This window comes from Heliangelus exortis, chromosome 11 (genome assembly GCF_036169615.1).
Source record: "Heliangelus exortis chromosome 11, bHelExo1.hap1, whole genome shotgun sequence".
Classification (NCBI taxonomy): Eukaryota; Metazoa; Chordata; class Aves; order Apodiformes; family Trochilidae; genus Heliangelus; species Heliangelus exortis.
The window spans coordinates 18,072,083-18,097,919 of NC_092432.1; the positions used below are offsets into that span (position 1 = coordinate 18,072,083).

General features: G+C 38.7%; 2 protein-coding genes across 2 annotated transcripts in view; one reads left to right on the forward strand and one right to left on the reverse strand.

The window, feature by feature from the left end:
• The window catches only part of MYO1E (myosin IE), a 236,796-nt gene that overhangs the window by 77,830 nt on the left and 133,129 nt on the right, over nt 1-25,837 (forward strand). The window lies entirely within an intron of this gene.
• The window catches only part of CHRNA7 (cholinergic receptor nicotinic alpha 7 subunit), a 37,811-nt gene that overhangs the window by 7,402 nt on the left and 4,572 nt on the right, over nt 1-25,837 (reverse strand). Inside the window, exons 3-7 of the mRNA XM_071755034.1 lie at nt 8,578-8,622; nt 6,585-6,694; nt 2,758-2,837; nt 1,396-1,563; nt 819-1,013 (exon numbers count right to left, since the gene is read on the reverse strand). Of these exons, the coding sequence (XP_071611135.1) occupies nt 819-1,013; nt 1,396-1,563; nt 2,758-2,837; nt 6,585-6,694; nt 8,578-8,622 (598 nt within the window). The remainder of the gene's footprint in view (nt 1-818; nt 1,014-1,395; nt 1,564-2,757; nt 2,838-6,584; nt 6,695-8,577; nt 8,623-25,837) is intronic.

Sequence of the window (25,837 nt, forward strand, 5' to 3'; positions counted from 1 at the left end):
CAGCATTTTTGGAGTTTGACTTCTGTTTCTCAGTGAGGAGTTCCCATTTCTTCTGGAACAAAAATTAGTTTAATAAGGAATCATTGTCAGGGGGGAAAAATCATTTAGGAACAAAGAACTCATAAAGTGATTAGGGAAGCTAATACTCAAATCACATTCTGGAGAAATGTTAATTTTGTTTCTCACTTTTAACAGCTATGTTCACATAGTAGAAGCCAGTGTGTTTGCTGTTTTGTATGTGGCAAAAACTTTTATTACATATTTAACATCCATCTTAAGAATCAGGTACTTAAATTCATTGGATTTGTTCCACGAACCAATAATTTAGTTAAAAGTCACTATGAAAATTAGAATAGGAGCAGTTAAAATCTCTTTCTGATAAGGCACCTTAGGCTCTTCATGCAACTCACTATATTAAAAGGAAATATTAACAAGAGTTACATGTTAAAGTGTTCAAATGTATATTTGTAAACTTGAGCTTTATTTAGTGATTGTGGGATAGTTCTTCAGCAAATAAAAGTAAAAAAATGAAGCTCTGCTTTCTAAGGCAGGTAGTCAGGAATTGTCATGCTTCTGCTTGGTTGGCTGGAATTTCATGTGACAACTTCATTGTACCCTAAGCTGAGAACAAGGGTTAAAATAATCATGCAGCTTCAGCATCAGTGAAAACAGTTTATCAGCCAGAAAAGGGCACACAAGTTATTGCTTCTTTCCTACTAAGGCTGTTTAAAATTAAAAAAAAAAAAAAAAAAAAAATCTTTCAAAAGGATAACTTCTTTTGGTTTGGTCATCTTTACAGTATCCTATTAAGGATTTACCTAGTGAGATCTTTTCTCCCGAGTCTGCTGGAAGCAAAAAAACTAACAAAGCAAGTGCTGATATCAGTACACAAGGAATAAGAAGATTGAGTCCATAATACAGAGTCCTACGTCTCATAGTTACAGTGAACGTTACATCTGGGTAGGGTTCTTTACAGCATTCATAAAAACTTTCTGTTCTCTTCCCAGGAACTCCTGTGTAAGAGGGAAGAGGAAGAAAATCAGAAATTAATGTGAATGAACTGTGTAGTATGTGGTGATTATTTTTTAAAAGGATTACTGTAGCTAAGTTTTGCTATAGGTAAAACTACTTCTTTAAGCTTGATTCCCAATTAAGTAATTCTTGTTGGATAATAAGGGAAGATCAGATAAGAGGTACTGAATTCAAGCAGCAATCTTTTCCCTCCTTTTTAATGTTTATTTTCATCTTGCATCTGTTCTCAGAGCTCCAAATGCCACTAGCTAGGTCATTTGCTAATTTAACTTCTGTCCTCATTTCCCAATCATTATTCCATTCATTTGGGCAGAGGAGACAAAAATGCAAGTACACAATGTAAATAAGAAATCAAGCTCTTACCTACTAAATCCCATTCTCCATTTGAAATATAGCCAGATATATCTGCTTCTTGCATTTGTAAGTCCAAGGACCACCCTCCATAAGTCCAGGAGCCAAACTTCAGGTTACACTTCTGTACATCAAATGGAAACCACCGCACATCTATGTAGCAGGAGCTTTTAAATATGCCTAGATTGGGTTTTAAAGAAGAAGACCTAATTTAAATGCTTTTTCCACATAATTTCATGTAGCTTTTGCAACCAGACCTTGTTCTGTTTTGCACCCTCTTTTTTTTAATTGTAAGGCATATTTAATCTCAGTTTTGTCGTGATGTGTAAATAGCAAAAGTCAGAGAAAAGGGAAAGAACTGCACCATTATTGTGTTGATGTTATAAACTGGTTTTGAACTACATTTCCATTTTGGCACATAGGGGAGGAATATTTAGAGAAGAGCTCAGATTTCTAGATACTATATTTGAGAAAGAAATGAAGCAGAATATGCAATCTTTTCTACTTCTTTTACTGAATAACATAAGAAATCCTGAAAGATTATTTGCTGTCTTATTAGATTTACATGCTCTTGATTTATTCAGGACAGCTGGCTTCTTATATTTCCACTTACTGAGGCAGGCCCTGTCACTTAGCAGCTCTCAGAATGGAATTGAAAAACCTCCACCAAATGAAACATCTTCAATCAAAAGAACATCAGGCATACCCCTGAAATCCTCTGGGGATCCTAGATGGAAAAGCTAATTTGTCTGGAAAGTACTCGGCTCTATTGCTGTAGTTTCTAAAATTCAGAATTTAGGAAGAGTTAATTCTTAGGATTATGCTAATTGAGTTTGAGAACAGAAACTGTACTCCACAGCTATACATCTAGACAGTGATGTATTTCTAATATCAATAATTAGACACAGACTACTGTCAGACTAAAAGGTGTTTTGATGAAGCCTCTGGTGAATCATTTCAAATAGAAATACTTCCAAGATGTCACTAAGCATCCTATTATAAAGGTGAAGTATTAAAAGAAGAAACAGCCAAATTAATGAAATTTTTATCGAGAGTCATTACCATGACTTTGTAAACAATAGGTTTTTTTTATATAAAAATTTTATTTTTATTTTTTAATCTTCTTTTATACTTCCAAGCTGCTGAAATAGAGTATTATGGCAGAAGAATTTACATAACTGTGATAAGAAATATATCTTGTATGGTGGTTTTCATATAGAAGTGTTACCCTTGTAATTCATGATGCATCTATCCTTAAATCTATCACAGGATGCTATCTAGATAGAGAAAATACCAGAGAATTTGTCAAAATGGAAACCACACCATACATAAGTAGTCTGAGTTATCAAAATTTCAGTCATGAAAGCAGCCTACCTGGTGGCAGATACTGGCAATGTCCTGAAGAATTGACTAAAACATTAGTGTGAAATGTAGCATCAAATCTTTCATCAGCACTAGAATAGGGAAGAAAAAAGATAGGTTGTATGCTTCTTGACTGACTGAAGAATAACTGAGAGAAATCCATTCTTCATAAAAGAATTAGTTCTCTCCCCAAAATTGGCAGCTTTTCTCCTGTCACCAGTTTTCTGTTGTCTCAGAGTAGCTGGCCTGATACTGTTGGATTTGTTCCTGATTAACAACTGTAAATGAAGGTGACCTACCTCATTCTTCCTGCTTACCTATCCCACTGCATTCATTGCACTGCTTTGGTTCTATTGATTTCCATTTGGAAAGTAAGCACTTTTTAAAAACTTCTCAAGCAGCTTTACAGGGATCTGTTCCTTTGCTGCCTGCTCATCCTAACCCTATGCATGGGTGGATCACAGAATGGTTTGGGTTGGAAGGGACCTTAAAGAGCATCTAGTTCCAACCCCAGTGCATGGGCAGGGACAATTTATTTATGTTATTATACATCTTGCATAAGACTGTTTAATACAGCTCCAGCTTTCATTATCTGCTTCATCACTCACAAACATAGAAACTGTATTAGAGGTGTCAGTGTAGTGGTGCTGGCCAGGACTGCCCTGGTATGCCATTCTTGCAAGTCTTCAGAAAAGAATCTTAATGTTACTTGGACAGGGCCTCAAATCAAAAAATTAGCAGCTGCTGCCAAGGAGTATCTCAACTGCATCTGAAACCATGACCCAGCAACTTGCTAGGCATTATTTTTATTTTAAGAACTTCTATATGGGAAAAAAAAAAAACTATTTTCAAGTATTTAGATAATGAAATAAAGATTCTTTAACTCCTGAAGTTCAGTAAGTTGACTGAATTAAATCACTCTACGAAAGATATTTGGACTACCTAGCATTGCAATGGATATATATGGATATAGTATGGTGCCCTATTTCATAGTTCCTAATTACTACAGTGGAGTTTTTTGGTATTACAGATTCTGATCTATACATCCCTAAAGTTCCTGATGTAGGTGCAAGAAGTTGTCGTCGTTATTGAAATTGGTGCCTAGACTAAAATGCACGGAATGCCCTGAGAAGATACTGGCAGTGACTGAGTTTTGAATCCCAAATTCTTTCAGAGATTGTTGTGTTGAGTTCACACAGGATGGCTGTTGGTCCTGGTTGAGAATTTGCACTCAAATTTAATGACAGAAAAACATTTCTGCAACATTTCTTCTTCAGGGTATAGGCACTTGAAAGCAGATACTGACTGCAGCACATTCAGATGACAAAGCTCTACCTAGCAGGTGTAATACCACTGGAATCTGTCTGGAGAATCTGAAGTTTATGAAACTGGAGAAATGAAACTGTGGAAATAAGATCTAACTACCAGAATTTTTGTTATTTCATGAAGTACTGAATACTATGTGTCTACCTGGAATATAATACCACCAGAAATGAGCACTTTTCATAAATTAAAGTGGTAGAGAGCCATGCATGACACTAACACAGTCAATCCTAGAATTTGTACATAGGCAAAGGTTTTCTTCCCTCAGAAGATGGATGAACTGGCCCTGCTCTCTTCACAATAGACTGGTTGTAAAATTTAATACAGCTGCCACAACTTTCTCTGTGCTAGGCTGCAGCAAGATGCATAAGGACTTAAGACATAGTGAGACATGCATTCATTAAAGTGAAAAATGAATTTATAGTTCATTAATTTCTTTTTAACTGCAGATGCATGTCCCTAGTGAAGTGTATAGAAATTGGAAACATCAATCTCAAAATACCATGTCACTATAAGAGAACATAATAACATTCCCAGTGCAATTTCATGCAGGAATGAGAATTTGGTTTTAAATAGCTTTGCTCTCTAACTAAACACTAAATAAGATTTTGGGTTAAGCATGTGTTTGAAATAGGAATTCTGTAGAATAATTATTTCATGACCATGCATAGTTACAGTCCCAAGATTCAAAAACCCATAGTAACATCAAAAGAGTGATTTTCAGTTTTTAAGGTTGTTACCCTTCTCATTCTATGATGTACTTCAGCTCCATTTAGGGTGTATGTGTTAATTTCTTAAAAAGCTACCTTTTAATCTTGGATATACTTATTTAAATATTGAAGCATAAATCTTCAGATACATTGAAGGTCTCTCTCAGGTATGCTACATATGTGGGGAAGAATATTTTCATTCTTTTGGAAACCTCTAAACTGCCATTGTATAGTGGCAATTCTATGGCATATACTGAGTTAGTCAGTGGATGTTTGGTTTGTTGTACTCTCCCAAGAATGATGCCATCTACTGAATCAAGGTTGCTCAGAATAAGTGCTCAGGAGAACAAATTTGCATTGACAAATACATTAATCAAGATAAATTTGCAAAAATACCTATTCAGGTTGCAGGCTGCTCCATTTTGAGTACAAAGCATTTGAAAGAGTTTTGCAGCTGGTTTATGGACAACTGAAGTGTGTCAATTGCCATCCTTAAACCAGAAACAAGAAGTAATCTTGACAGGCAGTTACCATAAGTATGGTGAACTCTAGTGGAGATCACCTCAAATCAGTATTAATTGTGCCTTTGAGGGAAGCACTGCCGCCTGCTGTAAGCAGAGCAGCAATGCAGGCCCTAGAGATGTGCGAAGAGGCTGTCACTGGGGGCTGTTACTCAACAGCACCTCTGACTGTGACATTGATCATAAAGGTGTTCATCAAATAGCAAAAGGAGGGAGCATAACTGCAGCTGACATGTTTTGTTAGGTCTTGTTGTGACACAAAGCAGCTCCTGAAGTGCAGAGGGGAATCAGATGAACACAATAGGGCTGTCATCTTAGTAGACATATGGCAGAGACACAGAAGGAAAAAGCATCAGGAAGACAGAAGATTCATGTCATCTGTATGGGAAAAAAAGGGAACAATACCCCCTGGCTACCAGAAAAGAGACAGTGCAACAGGTACAAAGCAGATGTAAGGTCTTTCCAGAGCCTGGGGACACAGGCCCACAACAACTGCAGGAGGCAAGAGGAGAGCTCTCAGTGCTTTATCTTTTTCAACTAAATAGATTCCACAATGGGGGAACTACCATAAAATGGTGCAGCCAAAGAATCTATCAGTGTAAGCTGAGGATTCTGCAGTGGATTGATGGCAATCTGTCAGACCCCAAAATAAGCCTAACTTTGCACAGATAGTTTGAAGGAAAGCAGCAAATATTCTAACTATTTTTGTAGCAGCAAGAGTGACAACAGGAGTGTCACACAGGGAAAAAGCAAATGTATTTACTGGTATTTACCTTTCCTGCCTCTAATGAAATCCAAACTAAAGCTAGACAAAGCAGTCAGAACTTAGATTTGAATTAAGCAATAAGCACTTAGTCCAAGCAAATAATTTAAGAGGAAGTTATCACTAGCTGTGGCATTAAACACAGCCAGAAAAGTTTATTTTTCTAACCATCCCACAAAACCTAACCAGAACTGGTGCTAGGGAAGATGTAGTTGGTTATGAAGTATTTGCAAAAATAACCTTCTGTTGTGTAAACAGGAGACTGATAATTTTCCAGTATTCCAAAAATCTAGAAAGTTTTGGAAAAGTATTTCAAAGCCTAAGCATTTTGATGAGAGGATTATGTCATTTGCCTTGCCTTAGCTTTGTGACTGGACAGGGTACTAGCTAATCTCACCTTGGCCCCTTTTCCCACAAAAGGTTGGACCAGTTGGTCTTTTGAGGTCCCTCCCAGCCTGGGCTGTTCTGTGACTCTAGAATTCTATGATCTCTCCTTCCCCATGCAAAAAAATGTGTGTCTACCTGTTATAGAGAAGAATATCTGGCTTCCAAATCAGTCCATCAGGGAAACGAACATTCTTCACTCCTGGGTATTCAGATACATTCCACTGCAGGTAATGATCTGTCCAGTACTAAGACACACACACAACAAGTCAGTTAGGTCATCTCAGCCACTGGTTCACTCTGTGGACTGGGTAGCCTGAAAAAATGGGTCTTCTCTTGTTAAAGACATAGTGTTCAGCTTCAGGCAGTGAAATATTCGAACAGGTAGATTTGGCTACCTGGAACTTGATGGAAAGCATAAAAATTTCATTCTTAGTTCACACTGCAGTGCAAATAATAGCCTAGAAAAGAAGACTTGGGGTGCTTTTATTTATTGTTCATGCTCTCTCAGGTGCTAGTTTGGGATGGAACAGGTTTTCTTCCACAACTTGTACATTGCCTTCTATTATATTTATCTTCATAGACAGCTTTGTTTTCTGTTGTTGGGAATTCTCAGGTATAATAACTTAATTATAGACATGAGCCAGAGCAGCCCACAATCACTGCTGACAGGGAAAGCAGCTGAAATGGCAGAATAGTGAACACCAGCACAGAAGGTCTCAGCAGCTCCTGTAGCCTGCAGTTAGGCAGCCTGGAGGGCAGGCACTCAGCAGCACTGCCCCATCCTGTCCCACAGGATTCCATCCTGCTGGCTCAGAGGCATCTGCCCAGAGGGGAGCTGAGCTCTTCTCAACCTGTCCTTCACCACCAGGATAGGCAGAGTCTGTCCCAGTCAAACCAGCAGCCTGTGGTCTGTGTGCAGCTGTTTTTAAATCCCAAATGCTGTCAGTGGGTCAGAGGGTTGTGCACAGAGGGAAAAAAAAGCACTGCCCCAGAGTGTAGCTGAGTGCTGAGGCACCTCTAGCAAGCCTGCTACCTCCCTTTCTCCTGAGAAATGCTAAGATGAACTACTGGGCTTTCCTGAAACTAAGGTTGGACTTGTGGGCCCTTGTTGGCTTAAGGCAATTTATTTTCAGGAGCTAACAGAACAGGTCACTTTGTGAGTAGTGGTGGCAGGGCTGGGGCTGGCAGGCTGCCCACCAGCTCGGGTATGTGCTGCAGACTCTCCTGTTCCTTTCCATCTGAATTTCATTACAACAATTTATGCCAATCTATCCAATAATATCTTACTGTAACTTTTCTTATAATGTAGACAGTATCATGCACACCCTATGAGGGCAAAACAAACTGGGAAACCAGGAAAAAGTATACTGTTCCCAGGTGAACATCAGGAAACTGAACTGATGTTCCAGTACCCACTTTAGTCGTGTAACATATACAGAATTTGGAGATAAAAGCCCTCTCGTGTTTACAGTTTACTTGTCATGATGATGTATGTTTAAACAACAGCATTTTGAACAACATAGGAATAGCATGGCCATATTAATTAAATTCCTCTTGCTGTTTCTTAGGGTGATAGACATCAAAGCAAGTAAGGTGACAAAAGACATTCTATTAGGAGAGTGGCAGCAGCTCTCAGGAGATAATGAATCTCTTTGGAACAATTTTTCCTCTGAAGAATCATGTGGCATTTTTCAGAGTGCTGATCAGAACAGTTATTACAGATTAAATGCATTTCTTTCATGTGTAGTTCTCTTTCACAAAATTATTTACCACACCAAAATGGCTTTGTTGAAATGGGTGTTAAGGCACTTGCACCTATACTTACTCTGCTTGGAACTTCTAGGACAAAGGGATCTTAGGATGTTCAAGAGTTTAGCATGACTAAATCAACTACAATGGGTTGGTAACTTAAATATATGTAGTAAGTCATTCTTAAAAGTTTTCAGAAATACTTGAAACAACGTCAAGACCTAAAACTCAGTCTTACAGTTTTCCATTTAGCTCATCTTTTTCAGCTATGTAGTGAGATATAGAAGAGAAGCTTGACATTTTCCTAAAATTCAACCCCCCTGCCAGAATAAACTGAAAAATCAAAGGGGAAAAACATATACTTAGTTTCAAAACTCACCATTTGTAGCCAGATGTTTGTTGTTAATACTTGGTTTTTTTCATCCTGATAGGAAGGAGAGAAGAAATAAAAAACAGTCCACAGCTTAGTACCATACCGTTAAAACAACAAATACTACCAAATATATTCAGCTATTATGAAATAGCCACTTTTGCTAAGGTACCTTTTAAAGCAAAAGGACTTTTTAATGTATCTCAGATTAATGCAGTCAATCAAACTGTTTCCTGAGGGTGTTCTCCTGCCAGACTCTTCCCTGGGGTTCTTCCTTTAATGAAGAATCTCAAAAGCCAAAGCAGATGACATGGAGCTGCTTCTTTCACCTTTGTTGGGAGCAGCCCTCTCACTAAGTAACCCTACAGACATTGGCAGGTAGTAGAAAAAATACTGAACAATCAGAGTGTGAGTAAGCTCAGATGAGGTTTGCTGAGGCCATATTAAGTAGGTTCTTAGCAGGCAAGTAGCACTACTGATACCAGTGGAACTATAAAAAAAGTGTGTCAGCTTTACCAAAGAGTTTTCAGGGCAGAATATTATTATTCTGTCTTGAACAGTTCCAATATGAAGGCGTTCCTCCTTGCCTCCTGTGACTATTTGATGAAAGTTCAGGTCACACAATGGGTGTGTTACTGCTGCTGTTAATTAAAGAGTTTAATTCTTCAGTCCTCAGACACAAGAAAATATTAGTGACCTCATTTGTGTGGGGTATGCTATCAGTATCCACCTGAGCTGAGCAAACTGAATAGAATCTACTATATATATATACACTGTCAGGCCCTGAACTGAGTGCACAATCCCTGTCATAACAGCAGTCAAAGCAGTCTAAGGATGTGTCAGAGCAAATTTCAGTCATGTGTACAGCAACAACTGTCAGAGTTGCTCATACATCTGGAATTCTAAGCCTAAATCTGTTGCTTTTGGACTTAAATGCTGTTCCTAAGTGCCCCAAAACAGTAAATACCAAACAAACAAACAAAAAGGTTTAATCACATTTCATACAAGAAAAGCTTTCTTCTTTTTTCTTTTTTTTATGATACCCTTTACTAAAGGCAAATACTCTTTACTCTTTTGCTGTTGCTTGGTGGACACCTAACTGAACAAGAGTTCTGAGAGACCTTTAATTGAAGCTATTTTAGAGCAGCACAACAGTTAAAAGTCGCACAGCATGTAAAACCAGATACAGTGCAAGGGACAAAAGTATTTGTAAATTCATAGAATCCTAGAATGGGCTGGGTTGGAAGGGACCTCAGAGATCATCAAGTCCAACCCTTGATCCACCCCCGCTGCAGTTCCCAGCCCATGGCACTGAGTGCCACATCCAGGCTCTTTGGAAATATCTCCAGGGATGGAGAATCCACCCCTTCCCTGGGCAGCCCATTCCAATGGCTGATCACCCTCTCCAGAAAGAAATTCTTTCTAATGTCCAACCTAAACCTCCCCTGGCACAACTTGAGACCTCTTGTGCCCTCTTGTCTTGCTGAGAGTTGCCTGGGAAAAGAGCCCAACCCCCCCTGGCTCCAACCTCCTTTCAGGGAGTTGGAGAGAGTGATGAGGTCTCCCCTGAGCCTCCTCTTCTCCAGCCTCAACACCCCCAGCTCCCTCAGCCTCTCCTCATAGGATCTGTGCTCCAGTCCCTTCACCAGCCCAGTTGCCTCCTTTGGACCTGCTCCAGGACCTTGATATCCTTCCTAAACTGAGGGACCCAGTTTTGAGTGAAGCCTTATGAGAAGCAGCATCAATAAATGTATGCCAGTGTTACTAGGTCATGTATAATCATAACTAAGTATGCAACATACAAATAAAAAGATTTTAGGTAAGGATTGGTGTTGTGCATTAATAAAGTCTGTCCTCAAATGCACATTTCTACTTTCCTGTAAAATGAAAAGTTAAGTAGAACGGCGTAAGGAAGCACAGATCATACAGCTTGTGATTCAGCACTTTTTCTCTCAATTTTCTGCTTCATCACTTCCATGAACCTTACATTTTCAGAACTATCTCAAGTGAACAACTCATTTAAATGGCATTGTGGGGAAACAAACAGGTCTCTTTAACCCTTTTTTTCAGGAATACATTATTAAGTAGCATGGAGCAAGCATGCTGGAGGCATTGCTGAAGATGTCAGCCAGGCAAAACATTAATTTCCAATAGCAGCTCTTATTCTCTAGTCACACAAACATTAACTTGAGGCCTCTTTTAAAACCTACTTATAGTGTTAGAGCACAACAAAGCTGCTTTACCTGGGATCTTGAATTCATAAATTACAAAACAATCCTTAAGAGGTCATTCATATTACCATGGACTAAAGTCTATAGAGAAATGTTGCAAATTAAGGACATGAAAAACCTGTATGTTTTTATTCATCAGAGCCATTTTTAGGCCAGGTGTAAATCCCACCAATGATAACCTACCATTAAGTTTCATAGCATTTTCTGAAAACTCTATGAGCCACATGAGCACACGTTCTTATAATGCAATGTTCCATGTGTTGCACTTGAGCAAAGCTGAGAGCACCACTGCTGTGTGGTTTCTCTGCAGGGCAGACAGTAGTTGTGTTGCTTTTCACAGGCGTAAGTGGCTACTCAAAGGTGCAGAGCAATTCAGAGCTATTATGTTGTGGGAAACTTGTTTCCTGACTGTTAGCCTGCATGGTTAAATTCTGAGTTAAACTCACATTTTATTCCCAGTGCGATCTCCTTCCACACATAAATGGCCCCAGCCTCAGATAATGCTGTTTCCAAAATTCCCTCTTCAGTAACAGGGAAAGACTGTACAAAAGCTGGAGTGCTGCTGATGCTTAAGCTAATGATACACCACGGGGATTTGTTTTCAAGCCCCGAGTCCACAAATGAACTATTTTAGGAGTAGCAGAAGGAGCTCTGCTATCAACACATCACGGAACCCCGCTAGAGAGCCATCAATGAGCAGTCACACCAGCAGACCTGAGGGGGTCAGTAAGAGTTTTAATCCAGCTGTGCTGCTGGCAGAATGATTCAGCTGCCTATCACACTGCCAGGCAGCTGGTGCAGGCAGAGCCATCGCAGGTTGCCTGCAGGAGACTCTGCAGGCATATTCTGAAAGCAGGAGTTACTCAGAAGTGTGATCTTTCACTCAAACCTAATTCAAAGAGGATATCCTGGGAGTATTAAATCCTAAGTAGCTTGTACACTGTTAGTCCAAGTGAAGATGGACCATGTTGTTTTCCTGGTATTTCTTTCTCTTATTTTAAACATTTAGAGCCTGAAAGAATATATTTGAACAAAATAACTCCCACTTGGATTACTATATTCCAGTTTCCATCAGTGTTTGAATTGTAAATCCCATCATTGCTCCTTAGCTATAAAAACTTTGCTGGAAGCTGTGACTCGGTTTATAGTGGTGGTTTATAGTGTTCGTTGGAGAAAATGGCTTCCAACATTTTGTTCATTATTGAATTGACTCACAAGAGGAAAAGTTCTGGTTTTAGAGGGTTCTGATTTTCCCCCAGGTGAAACTGAGGGAAGGTGGGGCAGGAGACATCCTGCAGTGATTCTCCCAGCTCTCCACTATTTTCAAAGCTTTACTGCAAACTGCATCAACACTGTTTTTCATCAGAATTGTGCAGTACTTCCCCACAAAATGATGTGTGGGCTTAAAATGTGTTGTAGAACTTCACCAGTTTTTGCCACTTTGCAGTATTTTCTAATTACTTACAGAAAAAGTGCTGAACACAAAAGGAAGCCAGGTCATATTGCAACCCTTTCTACTATTAATACTACAACCCTTTGTCTGTCTTTTCAATTTAAACAGTCTGTTAGCCTGATCATCTCTGGAAATACAGTATCATATTCCCACCTTATCCTTCCTTTACCCTGTGTTCAACAGAATATATAAAAGATGTTTGACAATACTTTGTGAAGCCTGTCAGCCCAGACATCACAGACTTTGTAAGGGATATTATCTGCTGATTATCAAAGGGATGTCAGCACATCTAGTACCCACACTAGAAAAGCCATGCAGCAAAAACCAAGAAGAAAAAGAAGTAAAATAAGTGTGCATGCCTGTAAGTATGCAGCACCTATCAAGAATCATGTACTTCCCAGAAGACAGATACAAAGTGATGTCCTGACTAAAATCTGTCAGCTGTCATCCTTGTACTTCAAACCCAAGCTTTTTTTTACATTGTTGAATCTTGCCTAAATTACACAAAAAAATGTCTCTTTGAGCTGGGCTTCAATTACTATGAACCTTAGAAAGAGAGTTTGTAGAAACATTTTAAGACACATTTTAAGCAATAATGCTTCCTGATTAGTACCTGTAGGAGGACTGAAGTTAGTAATTGTAGTCTGAAGTTAAAAATGGGCTGGCAGCCACTGAGAGACATGTAAGGCACTCCCTATGTAGATTTTTACTGTTGTTTGCTTTAATGTCATCCTACTGAAACCAGCATGTTAATCAGTTCATTAGCTCTTACCTCATTGTCTCACCACTTATTTGCTCATTAAACACTCTCGGCAGCTTCTGATTCACAATGTCAAATTAGTAGCACTGAGTGACATTTTCCCCCCATCATTTAAAACCCTGTTATGTTTAATTTTAGCTTCACACAACTTGGGGTTTTCTTCCTCTTCCTTTTCACTGAGCTCACTAATCTGTATAAAGTGAGAAAGCCTAAATTTTTATAGCATTAGTACTGAGAGAAGGGGCTGGAGGGTGAGTTAAGCACTCACGAAGTGGCCAGTTGACAAAAGATGGGTGCTATGGCCATACTAAAGAATCAGTCATAGTTACAAAACACATCTGAGCTCCTTGAAATTTATGGAGACCAGGAGAGACCTGGACTTCTCCATCCCTGCCCATCATGCTGCTGCACAGCAGCACCCTGTGTGCCCAACCCCCAGCAGAGGCCAGAGCAGCAAGTGGTGCAGCTTCAACCACCTGGAGCCCATCTGAAAACACCACACTGACATCATTTCTTTTTAACTCCAAGTCCACATGGGGCAGCACTGCAATTATTCTCTCCTCACATGGCAAGGTTAATGCTGAACTTTGGTACTAAGGGTGACTCGAGGCTTCTCAGCAGTGCAGGCAAAGTAGCACGAGTCTTGATCTTGAGAAGTGTGGTAGAGGAGGCAGAGTCAGGCTGTGTCATAATGGGTGCACATTCATTATTCCTAAAGCCCAAGGCATCACTACATTGCACCTGCCAAAAGGCAGATTTGTCTGGAATTAAGGAATATTATGGGCTTTTGTACAGGAATAAAATGCTACACATATAGTCAGTGATGCGAAATCAGGTTTTTTGGCAACATAAAGATGAAGAAAAAGTTAGAGTACAGGATATGTGAGATGAAAGAGATCTCAGCTCCTTTACCTCTTCCTCACCTAGCTTCCTTTTTACCACAACAGGAATAGGCTGGTGTAAACACCCTTCACTTCTGAAGTAGGCAGCAATATACCTTTTTATCATAGTAAAATGTTTTTGACTTGGCTAACAGAATGTATTTGCATTTTTTCAGAGGATTCTGTGCAACCAGGCAGTATCAATTCATAAATAATATTAATAAAATTCCATGATCCCCAGCTCAAGACCAGGGACAGGCCACAGAATTTTTCTGATTTCTTGAAAATAGATGCATGAAGCACAAAATGATTCCATAAAAAGTCAGAAGTAGAAAATATAAATTTTCACTGTTTCACTGCATTTTTGAGCCCACTTCAAAATTCAATACATATTTTTATTTGATGTTCTGACTTTTGTCATATCAGTAAAATGTTTATACAAAAACAGAGCTCTGAGATCTGTGACTTAAATCTTGTAGTGGCACAGCCTACTGCTGGGAAATAAGACTTGTTCAAAATGACAGCAACTGGAGCAGACTGTTTAGACAGAGTTTAAGATGTGTATTTACTACAGAGCCCAGTCAGCGTGGTGTGCCAGTTCTGCATGACTTACATCAGCTGCTAACTTGCCCATATTCTGTTGGTGTTAAAAGCCTCCTGAAAGTTGCCTCCTGAAATCTGCTCTTCATGACTGTCTACTCAGCCACTCCGTGCTGCTAATGACTTAGGGAAAGCTGAAGATATTTAGGTACATCATGCTTCCTTCTCTTCCATATTCTTCTTCACAGCCAAACTCAGCCCTGAGGCACCTTCATTGCTAGGATATCTGATTCTGTGTCTTCTCCCCTTCCAACTCAAACTCTCTCCTCTAGGCCTTTCAGACATTTAGGGATCGGGTGTTCCACCTGATTGGGATTTAGCTAAATATCTCCTGGAGCATTAAGATGATTTTTGCAGTCAAATCTCTGAAATCCAGCCTGAAAATTTCTTCCTTACTATGTTCGCTTGTAGCTTTTTTTAAATCAAGGAATTAAAATCTTAAGGCAAACCGTAATGTGAGCGGTTGTTAAAGTGAAATTTGAAAAGAAAACTTCTTTTCTTATTGAGCTCTTGGGTCTATCAGCTACGTGATGGATGGCATATGAATTGCCCTTCATACTCTGTACATGCATCACCATGTCTTTGTGGAATAGAGAACTGCTCTGTAGAATTGCTCCTGACTGGAAAGTTCCTGAGGAAAGCAGAGTTCTGATGCTGAAAATAACACAGACTGACAAAGATTGCTACCATATCCATTTATATTTTTTAGGACAGCTGACTCTTGACTGTAAATTCAGAGAGAAGAAAGGCAATAAATAGCTATTCTGAGACTAACTGAAGTACTTAGAGTTATATGAGAAAGAAACAGGTTCCCTGTAGAGGGACTCCCTGCTCACTCCCCCATTGTCAGCCCCTGCTTTCATGTGAGATACAGTCAGTCAAGGTTATTGACATCCCCTAAATCTGTAGTCAGGAGCAGTGCAGGGCAAATGTTGGGCATGTTTTCAAACCAACCTGCTATCCTAAACATTTTCCATCATCTTGAAGGACAGAGTGGCAGTGCCAATCCCAGATTCAGTGACAATTCCTCTGCTTCCTATTTGAATTTAAAAATCAGCCTCTTTACATCATGTGGACAGAGCAGCAAAGCTGAATGAGAACCTAAACTAAAATGTACAGACAAAAATGTAGCTGAAGAATATTTGTGAAAGTTGAATCATCCACACAAGGTGTTTGGGCTAATGACTGCAGTAAATATTGGCCCTGTTTCATAAACAAGTTTAAAAGCACTTGTAGGAGAGGGCCACTGCTAATCCAGTGAAGTTTCCTGCCTGAGACAGGTGGGATTAAACTCTGACTTTGCAGACTTGTTCTATTTTTTTTTGTGTGTGTGTTTTGTTTTAGAGCCATGACCTAGATTGAGTGATTCCTCTGTCTGGCCATGTTTACTAGAACCATCTCTTGTACAAATTAAGAAGAGGGCCACACTTACTAGAAGTCATGCTGGGTAATGCAAACACTCCAGTCCCAGCTTCCTCTCTTTAGCAGATAGTGCTCTGTGACAGCCAACACCTCATCTTCCCATTACTTCAGTTCTGTGCAGCTTCTCACCTCTAAAACATGACCTATCTTCATAAATGCTTACTTAATTAGAGCATAATGTTTAAAGTTCAAGATACAGAAGATTTATTTCAAAGCAATATCTACTTATGTCATCTGCCTTTGAAATGCACACACCCAGGCTGGCAGTGTGCATCAGGAATGCCATTTTCTTTATTAACTGAGCTGTGGAGTGAAACAGTGCCAGCAGCACTCACAGCTGGCCAGCTGTGCTCTGCTGGGTCTCACCTTTGGTGTTACTCTAATGGCATATTAGTATTTGCAGAGTATTTTCCTGTCTTGACAATCTGCAAGTGTGTCAGGAACATGTGAAATTGTTCCCACTCTTTATAATATTTTGGGGTTTTTTTAACAAATTATCATAAAAGTGATTAAATGAGTATCAAATCAACAAATGGTTTTTAAAAATTACTTTGTAAATCTTCCTTCTAATGTTCAAGCACATTATTTTCATAGGATTAAATGCACAGAAAGTGGTGCCTAGCTCCATATAACAATGCAGCAGTGCCAAATGAATATTTTACAGGACTGCTACAGAACTATTACCTAGCATTACAGATTTCAGCACTGCTATAAATATTCTTAACAGCACAAGTGTGTGCACACAGTTCTACAGCTTGACATGTAGCAGCTTAGACTGCCACAGCTGCTGACATTAATTCCAGATGCTTGTATGTGGTAACAGGGACAAGCAGCAGAGACAGGCTGAGGGACAGAGCAGAAATAACCCAGAGTGCTACCACAAAGGAAAACAAGGTAGGTGCAGAGGGGCAGGGTCTGCAGAGGAAAAAGCTGTAGCCATTATGGTGAGCTCCTGCTTTCCTGCAGTGGAAAGTCCAACAGGAGGGTCTGCAAGTCACTGGGCAACACTGGTGAGAAATGGGATCCAGCAGCTGGGAAGAAGGGAATGAGAATAAAGGAAAAATCTCCTGGTCTAAGTGGTGGAAATATGCCCTGAGCACTAGACTAGTAACAGTTCTGGTCTCTGTTTAACACTTGAGCCTCCACATGTTTAATACAAGGTTTCCTATGAGCTTTTTCACAGTTAAAATTCAGACTTAGTGACTCTACAGCTTGACCTCTTTGTAATTCTAAAAACAGTGGGAATCTCCAGGTATGTGTTCTGCATGGGAATTGAAGCCTGGAGTTTAGCTGTTCATGTGCTCTTCAGGTGCACAAAAGGAGAGAAACAAGAGTGAGGAAGGAAACCAGAATAAAACAGATGAGGATGCTTCTGCTTATAGTTAAAATTCTGTGAAGGTTTTAAAAGTGTTGAGAGCTAAAATCCTAGAATGTTACTACAGCATTCTGTGCTGCTGGGATAGCAGTAGATATGCATTTTTGGCCTTGTAAATGTTTTAATTTTTTCTTCAAATAAAATGTCATTTGAATTTTACCTGGGTTAAGGTTGATTTTCGAATAAGAGATGAGGGCTCTGTTTTGCTTCACTTAATTCAGGTAAAATTCTGAGGGAGAAGTCGTTTTGTTTTGTTTTAAATTATGCTGTGTGTGTTACGTTTTGCAAGTCTGACAAATTCCAGTTGTTTCTCCACACACACTTTTGCAAGAAGCATTTGCTCTCTCCCCTGCTACTTTATTTTGCTTTAGAAGAAAGGCTGAGTTTGCTGAAAACATACAGTGGACTTCCCAGATGGATGCAAGTCTTACACAGTGGAAAAGCTGCTGAAGAAAGAGACTAGAGGAGCTATTTTATCTCTGGGCAGAGCATCTGTGAGAGGAGCCTTCCTAAAATGTAGGAATGTGTTTCAGTTCCATATACAGTCTTGAAAAGGTCTGACAGTCATGCTTGCTATTGACTGTAATGGGGCTTTTTCCTGGCTGTGGGCTTGAGTTTCTTTTCATTGAGTTTCACAGAAAAGAAGTGGAGTGATAAATATGTGTAAGAACCTCATGGTGTACCATTCCTGTTACCATGGGGACATAATTGCAATAGTATGTAATAGTAGGTTTGGTCTTTTTTTCTTTTTTTTTTTCTTTTTTTTTTTTTTCTTTTTTGGTACATAATTGTTAACAAGAGCTTGTACTTGATTTGAATCCATTCATCTCTCAGAAGACAAGCAGAGATCAAACATATGAAATGAGCAGAGTACAGCATAGCTAATAACATACTTCAGCTTATATTGTGTGAAAAAAATATTCTTTTGATGAGCAAGAGGGGTAGGATGCATTTTTTTCAATTTAGCTTATGAATTCTTGTGATTCATTGATTTCAGCTCAATTATTAAATATAGCATAATTATAAAGTGCAGTCACATTCACTGCAAGTGGACAAAGTAATAACTGTGTTCTGTTCAGGTTTTTTTTGTAAATAATTCCTGATTCCACTGTATTCCATAGCAGACTCCCATTGAGAGGACTGAACCCTGAATTAGTGATAAATACTTGCTCTAGGTGCTGATTATCATTGTCAGTCTGACACAGGCATCCCATCCCAGGGAACTACCAACCATTCCAGAGGATAAGATGGAATAAGGGAGCCCCTGTAGCCCCATTCTTTAGACAGTGTCAAAACAGGAAGGAATCAAAGCTTTTCCACTTGAGTTATTTTCCTAGAGGTTAGCTGCAGAATATAGAAGTTGAAAGGCCAGGTTGTTACACCCAGATGTAATGCCAGGGCAGCATTGTATCAAAGGATCTTACTCTATTTTTATTCTTGCTAATCACCTTGAAGTCATATTTGACTTTTATTAAGCCTTTCTCCTCAAAATGTTTATAAGCCATATGGAAATGCTGTTACATCATGTCTGTTTAGCAAACTCAAGTGGGAGCAAAGCAGGTGATTTCTTCAGGAGAAGAGACAACAGGAAGAGGAACATCAGAGCCACAGAGAGGCCACCAGACACAACTCTGAGGAATAGCTCTGTCCACCACAAATGGACATTACTCAAGTAGCTTCAGAGGACAGGTAGCAAAGTGCCATTACTCATCCCTGACAGTCTTTCCAACTATACTGTCTTATCTCTATCTTTCCAAGTGTAGGAAAATTAAGGAGTAGCTCCAGAATTCCTTTATTATGTAACATAATCTATTATCTTTGATGTCTTGTGTGTCTGTTCAATCTAGGATAGAGCCAAACATCACCCTGGCAATTATAAAATTCCCTGGAGAAGGGTCTAGTACAAAATACATTGCTGGTCATGCTAAACATTTCTGCAGCTGTTGATACAGAACTATTACAAATACACATCAATAACTCAGGGAGAGAAGGTGAATCAGCATTACAGAAATTCTGGTTATTCCTTACTCTAGATCCTCTGAGGGACAGGTTTGAAAGTCCTCTTTTACAGGGTCTTCGTTTTCAACTTTCCCTAAAAATTCTTGAGGTCCCTGGTATGGTCCCCTCTTTAAAGCCTGTAAAGAATCACTGACAAAGGTACTAACTGAGTTGGGCTGAAAGGAATATGATGTTGAAAACCAACTGTGTGTACCTGCACAAATGCAAGAAGCATTGTGATGGAAATGTCAGAACACCTACACAGTCCTCTGGCTGCTGCTTTCTGCATCACAAAAGAGCAAACTCCCTCCTATGAACAGAACCCTTGAGTTTGGTGGGGTCAGAGATGGAGTGAACAGTACCAAAGCCATAAAAAAAATGGTTATTTGAATTTCTTGAGCTCAGTGAGTGGTTCAGTCAACCTTCCAGTGCTCAGTATTTTTTCTGTCTTCATACTTGCATTTCATAGCATTGATGGTAGTGGGTAAAAGGCCTGTTCCTTTCCTCTCAGATATTTATTTGACACAACTGTGTAGTAATTGAGAGTAATTATGGGAAGCCAACCACAGAAATGTTAATACTCAGGGCTGGACACAGCAAACAAGTCCAAAACAGCAGTGCCCTATCATTAACCACGTGCAGGACTCCACCAGCTCTGCACATGGTTATCACTCATCCTCCTTTCAGGCTACTCCAGTAGGAGGGTAACATAAGCAAGATGTGATTATAGCCCATGCAAATAGGGCTTCACATCACTACCAGAGGATTTGGCATAAATGAAATGGACAAATACAATATTCATTTGTTTCTTCTAATGAGCAGCAGCATATCTTCATCCCATGCTCTAAGCACTTCCCAGTTAGGTGCTGTTGAAGCCACTGTTAACAGCCTTTCCTTTTTACAGATCAAATTCTAGTTTCAGATAACAGTCCTGAACATGCAAGTATAGATGAAGGTTAGATCCAAATACAGGTTTACTTTAGGCTTCTTTCAGTTATTCTTGGAAAAGAATACTTCTAATTTTGAATAAAATTAAAAATTCAGAATAGGTAATATGTTAAAAAACTATTTAAATAATTAAAATTCCAAGTTAATTTTAAAAGATTTCATTTTGTATACAAGCACTGGTACATATATGCTTTCTGCTGCCAACCAATTGAGATCCTCTTTGCAGGTTTGGGTTTTTTTGCCTTTTTTATAACTCGGAGATATATTTAAATTGGGAACAGTTGGATTGTTTCATAGTCTATTCAGGCAAATACAGTGGGGAGTTCAGGAGAAACTGAAGAATTCACATCTGTATCATCTAAATTTGAAGCCATTAACATTTGAATGTTTCTATGTTAATACAGAGTTCATAGATAGAAAAGTGTTTGCTTGCAATTCATTGACAATACTTTGTTCAGCTGCTGTCAGCACTATTAGATTTATAAATTACTGAAAACTTTTTATAGTGTGTGCTTTTCCAAGAGAAAAGCAGGCACTGTATTTGCACAGATCTGAGAATACAGCCCTAAAATGAGACAAACCACCACCTACACTTCTTTTAAGGGCCATAACTCATCAGGACTACCATTTAAAACTGTTAAACCATGGCTGGTCATTTAATCAAGTCCCCAGGCTCCTCTGGTAACACAAGTGCTCCCAAGGATGGTGTCAGAGCTCAGGTACATCCTTTAGCAGCACTTACTGACCTCCCTTGCCATCATCCCTGAAATGTCTGCAGCTCCTTTCCTGCCAGCTCATGGGCTCACAGAGGCCACCTTACAGCAGCAGGGCACAGCTGTGATGGGGAGATATGGGTTGCTTTCTCCTAGATAATTCTTCCAGCCCACAGAACTTCCAGAAGCCTTCCCAGAAAACAAATGGATATTAAGTGGTGACGTGATGAATTGTCTAGTGCTTAAATGTGACAGAAATACTGTCTTTTGTAACTATATTTTCAGAAAAGAGGACCATTTTTGCATATTACAGGGAGGTTATGCATTTCAGTCCCCAAACTTCTGTGCATTAAAAGCATTGTATAAAAACAACTATTAGTTAGCCAGACCTGACTCCCACAGATTATGCCCTGTGCTGTAATTTTGTTTTCTTAGCTGATTACTGAGGACTACTGATAACTGCTAGGTGATGTGATTTTGCAAATTCTGTTGTTCTAGTAAAGGTTCTGCATAAAATGTGGAAAGTTCTGCTCTGGCCCCTGTACTCTACAGCAATCCATCACAACAGAAGCTGTTTTCTAGGATCATAATCATACTTCTCACAGTAAGGATGCAAACCTTCCTCACAAGTGGCATACAAGTAAATCTCTACTCACTGTTTAAGTTGATGGGGGGCATCCATACCAATGTGGTAGGGAAACAAAGAAATGAAGTACTTAGGTTTTATGATTCCTGTGGATTATTCATGTCACAAAGGATGATAAAAATGTTAGAGAAAGTGGTTTGCTTCACTCATATTTAAAAACCCCAACTGATCTGTATTACAATCCCAAGGACCTCTCCTGTAGAACCAGAAACCAGAAGTTCTGATGCCCACATACAAAGAACATCTCTAATGTCCTCCACTATTATTGGGAAGGATTTTTATAGCCTTTAGTCACTCCTTTTTTCCTTCCTGCAAAATTAAGTTTAAATTCATGGCTTCCCATGCCATACTACAGAATATACACTGTGTTTAAAATATCTCTCCAGATCTAATACTGTTTGCAAAGACTAAGTAAAAGAAAGATGCTGAAGGGAAAAATAGCAAAAAAGCCAGAAGATATTTAGAAAGATGGAAAACATTTATAAATAGCACAGAAATAAAGTTGCAGTTTTCTATCAGTATCTCACCACAGTAGGGTAGAGGTATTGTCTACTTGTTTAAACAGATCACCTGTTAGAATATTTTAAGTGGTTAGTTGAAAATATCTGGTTTTGTATTTCATGGGGAGGCCTTGGTTTGCTGTTATAAGCCAGTCACTTTCATGGGTATTAAACTAACAAAAGTGTCAGAAAGCATATCCCAGCACTGTTCCAGTTTTCTAAACTTGTAGAAATAAATAATGGAAGAATGGAAATGCCTGCAAGAGGAAAATGAAAATAGCTTCTCCCTTTAGCTTGGAGTGAATCAAGATCAAGCAGCAAAGTGAGAGGAAAATAAGGCTTGGAGAGATTTTTTCTAATGTACACAAATGAATGCTAAAAATTAAAAGAATAATGCAGATTTGATGAAACTCTGCCACAACCATTCTTTGCCAAGAGGCTGCTGAGGTTTGATAAACAGCTTAGGAACTTCTTTAGGGCCATTTCACAACAAGTCTCATTATTTGGTTGTTTTAGTTGTCTTTCCAGATTTAAATTTATTCTTTGGGTTTTGTTCATGTTTTGTTTTGGGGGCTTTTTTTGCAGGGAAGATGTTTGCTTTATAGTCTGTTTCTTTACTTCTTTGAATGACAGCATATTTTTCTTTTTAGAATTTCAAGATATTTCACATTATTATCTTGCCCAGTGGGTCCAGGGTATTAGACTGCAAATAGTGAGTTGCAGAGGCTTTGCTAAGCACTGCATGTAAGTCATTGAAGTCAACTGTATTACTTGCACTGTGTAAAATGAAACAAGGACATAAGCCTTTGGATCTATAAATCTAAGTCATACAAGTAACCAAGGGCAATGTAAGATGAGCAAACTTTGACTGAGTTCAGATAAACATAAAAAAGTTTGCATGCTTTCATATTTCCTTTGGTCTGCACAAGTGCATTGAACAGCCTAAAGGAACAGGATTTCTCTTGAGATTCTGCTGCTGCTCACTCCATCCAAAAAACAATTCAGCACTTTTTCTTAACTGGAAATTGAAAAAAGAAACAGGAGAAACCAGAAAATAAGCAAAAACAGTTGTGCAGTAAATTATTTAATTAGATAGAAAATGTCTAGAGGAACCATGAAAGATCCCCAACTAAAACTAAATGGTGTTACACATCATAAGTAGGAACTTGAACATTCATGAAGATAACTTTCTTAATTATATCATTAAATGTTGATTGTTCTAGTTGAAATAACATAATTTCTGATCAGACTTGACCAAAATGAGCAAATTCATACCCATCAAAATGTTTGGCATCATAGGTCTTGCTACAGAAGTTGCAAGCTAAGATAGTATTGATCCAGCATGTTCCCAGGTTTAGTAACTAGACTTAGAGATGGAACTAGTTTGGTTTTCTGCTAAGTACACAACAGATTTAAATTGAAGAACCACCAGAAGTAGAAGTTTGTGAGCAATTTAAGCTACTCTAAATACAAACTAAGTGCAGGCCATCTAGAAAAATGACTGCTCAAGGAATTGGTATAGCTGACTCTTCAGTCCCAGAGGCACTGGCACAAGCCATGGGGGTTGGAACAGATGGCCAGAAATTGGTGAGATCATCTTTTCCAGCAGCAGAGTGCTGAGATCAACCTAGGACTAAATGTTGCCTTGACTTCCACTTAGAAACTTGGTATAAATTCTAGACCCAAACAAGGAAGCCCCAGAACATAGAAATGTTTTCAACAGTTGCAAAGTAAAATTGCTGAAACTCCTTAGAAAAATCTAAGATATAGTCATGAAAACTAACATCAGAAAGTCATTGGTTTTATCCCAGTGCATTAATTCTTCTAGTCCTAACCTCAATACTTTTATGCCAAAGTTTTATTTAACACTGTCTTGTATGCTTCAACAGTTATGATATGAATAATTTTGATGTTAAAAGAATCTAATCCATAAGAATAACATTAATTTGTAAATGTTTTGGAACAAAGATGATATTTTCATCTATGTTTATATATCAGTCATATATATCCTAGCACAGGGAGAGTCTGGACTATGAATACATTATAGTTGATGGAATTATAAAAATAATACAAATATCTGTCCTCATACAGAGGCAGTACTGACCTGCTCCTGGTTGCAGTTAAGAAAGCACTTAAGTATCAAATTAACAGTTTAATCCAACAAAAGCCTCCAGCAGACGGATTATTTTCAGTACATCCAAATATTTCCTAAAATATAGTACCCAAAATTTCATGTAATTCAGGCTTTGAAAAAAATATACATCAAATTAGGTCAAATGAATCCTTTTCCTTTATTTTCACAACAGCACGATGTTAAATTCTAGTTGTGGCTTCAGTATTCACTGAGCTCCTCTCAAAGTTATGTTATCTGGAGGTTTAATGCAAATATTACTTATTCTGTCTTGCAGGTGAAATGAAGTGTAAACACTGATTCAGAATAGGTTACTGGGGAATCTCACAATATAACTGAATCTCATCACTTTGACAGTGAGCCTCCAGTGCTTATTGCTAAATTTTGCTTAGTTTCTTAAGTCAGATATTTCCAAACATTTCCTGATTCAGATCCAGAGAGATGCTTAATATCAGCCTATTCATTCCCTCTATATTGCTTTCCTGCGAGGAGCTTTGAAACAAGATTTTAGCAAATCTGAGAAGTAGATGTTTTCATTTCTTTAATCAAATTGCTTGGCATCTCTCATTTCAAGAAAATTGAAACAAATAACTATAAAAACCAAAAGAAACCTCTTATTCCATCATGTGGTATTAAACCAACTCAAATGTCCCTGAAGAACATTTCTGGCCTGTTGGCTGTCTCCACTTTGTTTTCACTTCAGGTTGATTTAATTGCAAGATTGCTTGGGAAGGTTTGAAAGCAGTGACTTTTCTACTAAGGAATATAGGGATAAAGTGAACTGAAAGATATCTGGGATATCTCTTGAAAGTTCTTACTAACTTGACATAGAAGCTTTTTTCAAGTCTACTTCTTCTAAACCTCTTTCTTTCCATTTTGCCCCCATCCTTTTCCACCTACATTCTACCTTTCTTCCAAACTCCCTTGTTATATCTGAGGTCCATCATGCACTCCAGCTTCTCTAAGCACTACCCCAGTTTCCTTTTCCTAGCTCTCCTCTTTGTTCATGTGTCCCCAGACTGCATATTTCTCATCCTGCCACTCTTTTCCCTCCCCATTTAGCAATACTTAGTATAACTTACTATGCCAGCTTGAATAATGAATAATTGTATTTTCTAGTGGATTAAACTAAGTTGGTGCAGTCAGCATTACAGGTCCCTCACTATGTAGTCCTGATACTAGCTTGAATATTAAGCTGCAATACCAATGAACAGAAAAACCTACCTGCAAGCATAGGATAGAAATAATTGCTAGTTTTAGAAGGAAAGAGTTAAACTAAAAATGTAAGGTAGGAAACATCCACTGTTTGCAAAAGGTTTCATATGCTGTCTCCACTTTCCTATCAGCAAACTCAGAGTGGAATGGAACAAGGAACAGCTCCATCTGTTCTGGCAGGAATTTGACAGATCTGCTCTGGATGGGTCTAACTCCCAGTACAGCTTGCACCAGCTGAGAATCCATTAAAGTGAGCTTATAAACTACAGGAAAGTATGATGGTGACATGTTTTGTTTCTAGCTTGTTAAACCAGTAATTGTTATTGCAAGTAGCTGTCATTCCCACCAGCATTTGATTCTTGTTGACAATGAAGAAAACTCATCTGTTTTATAGTG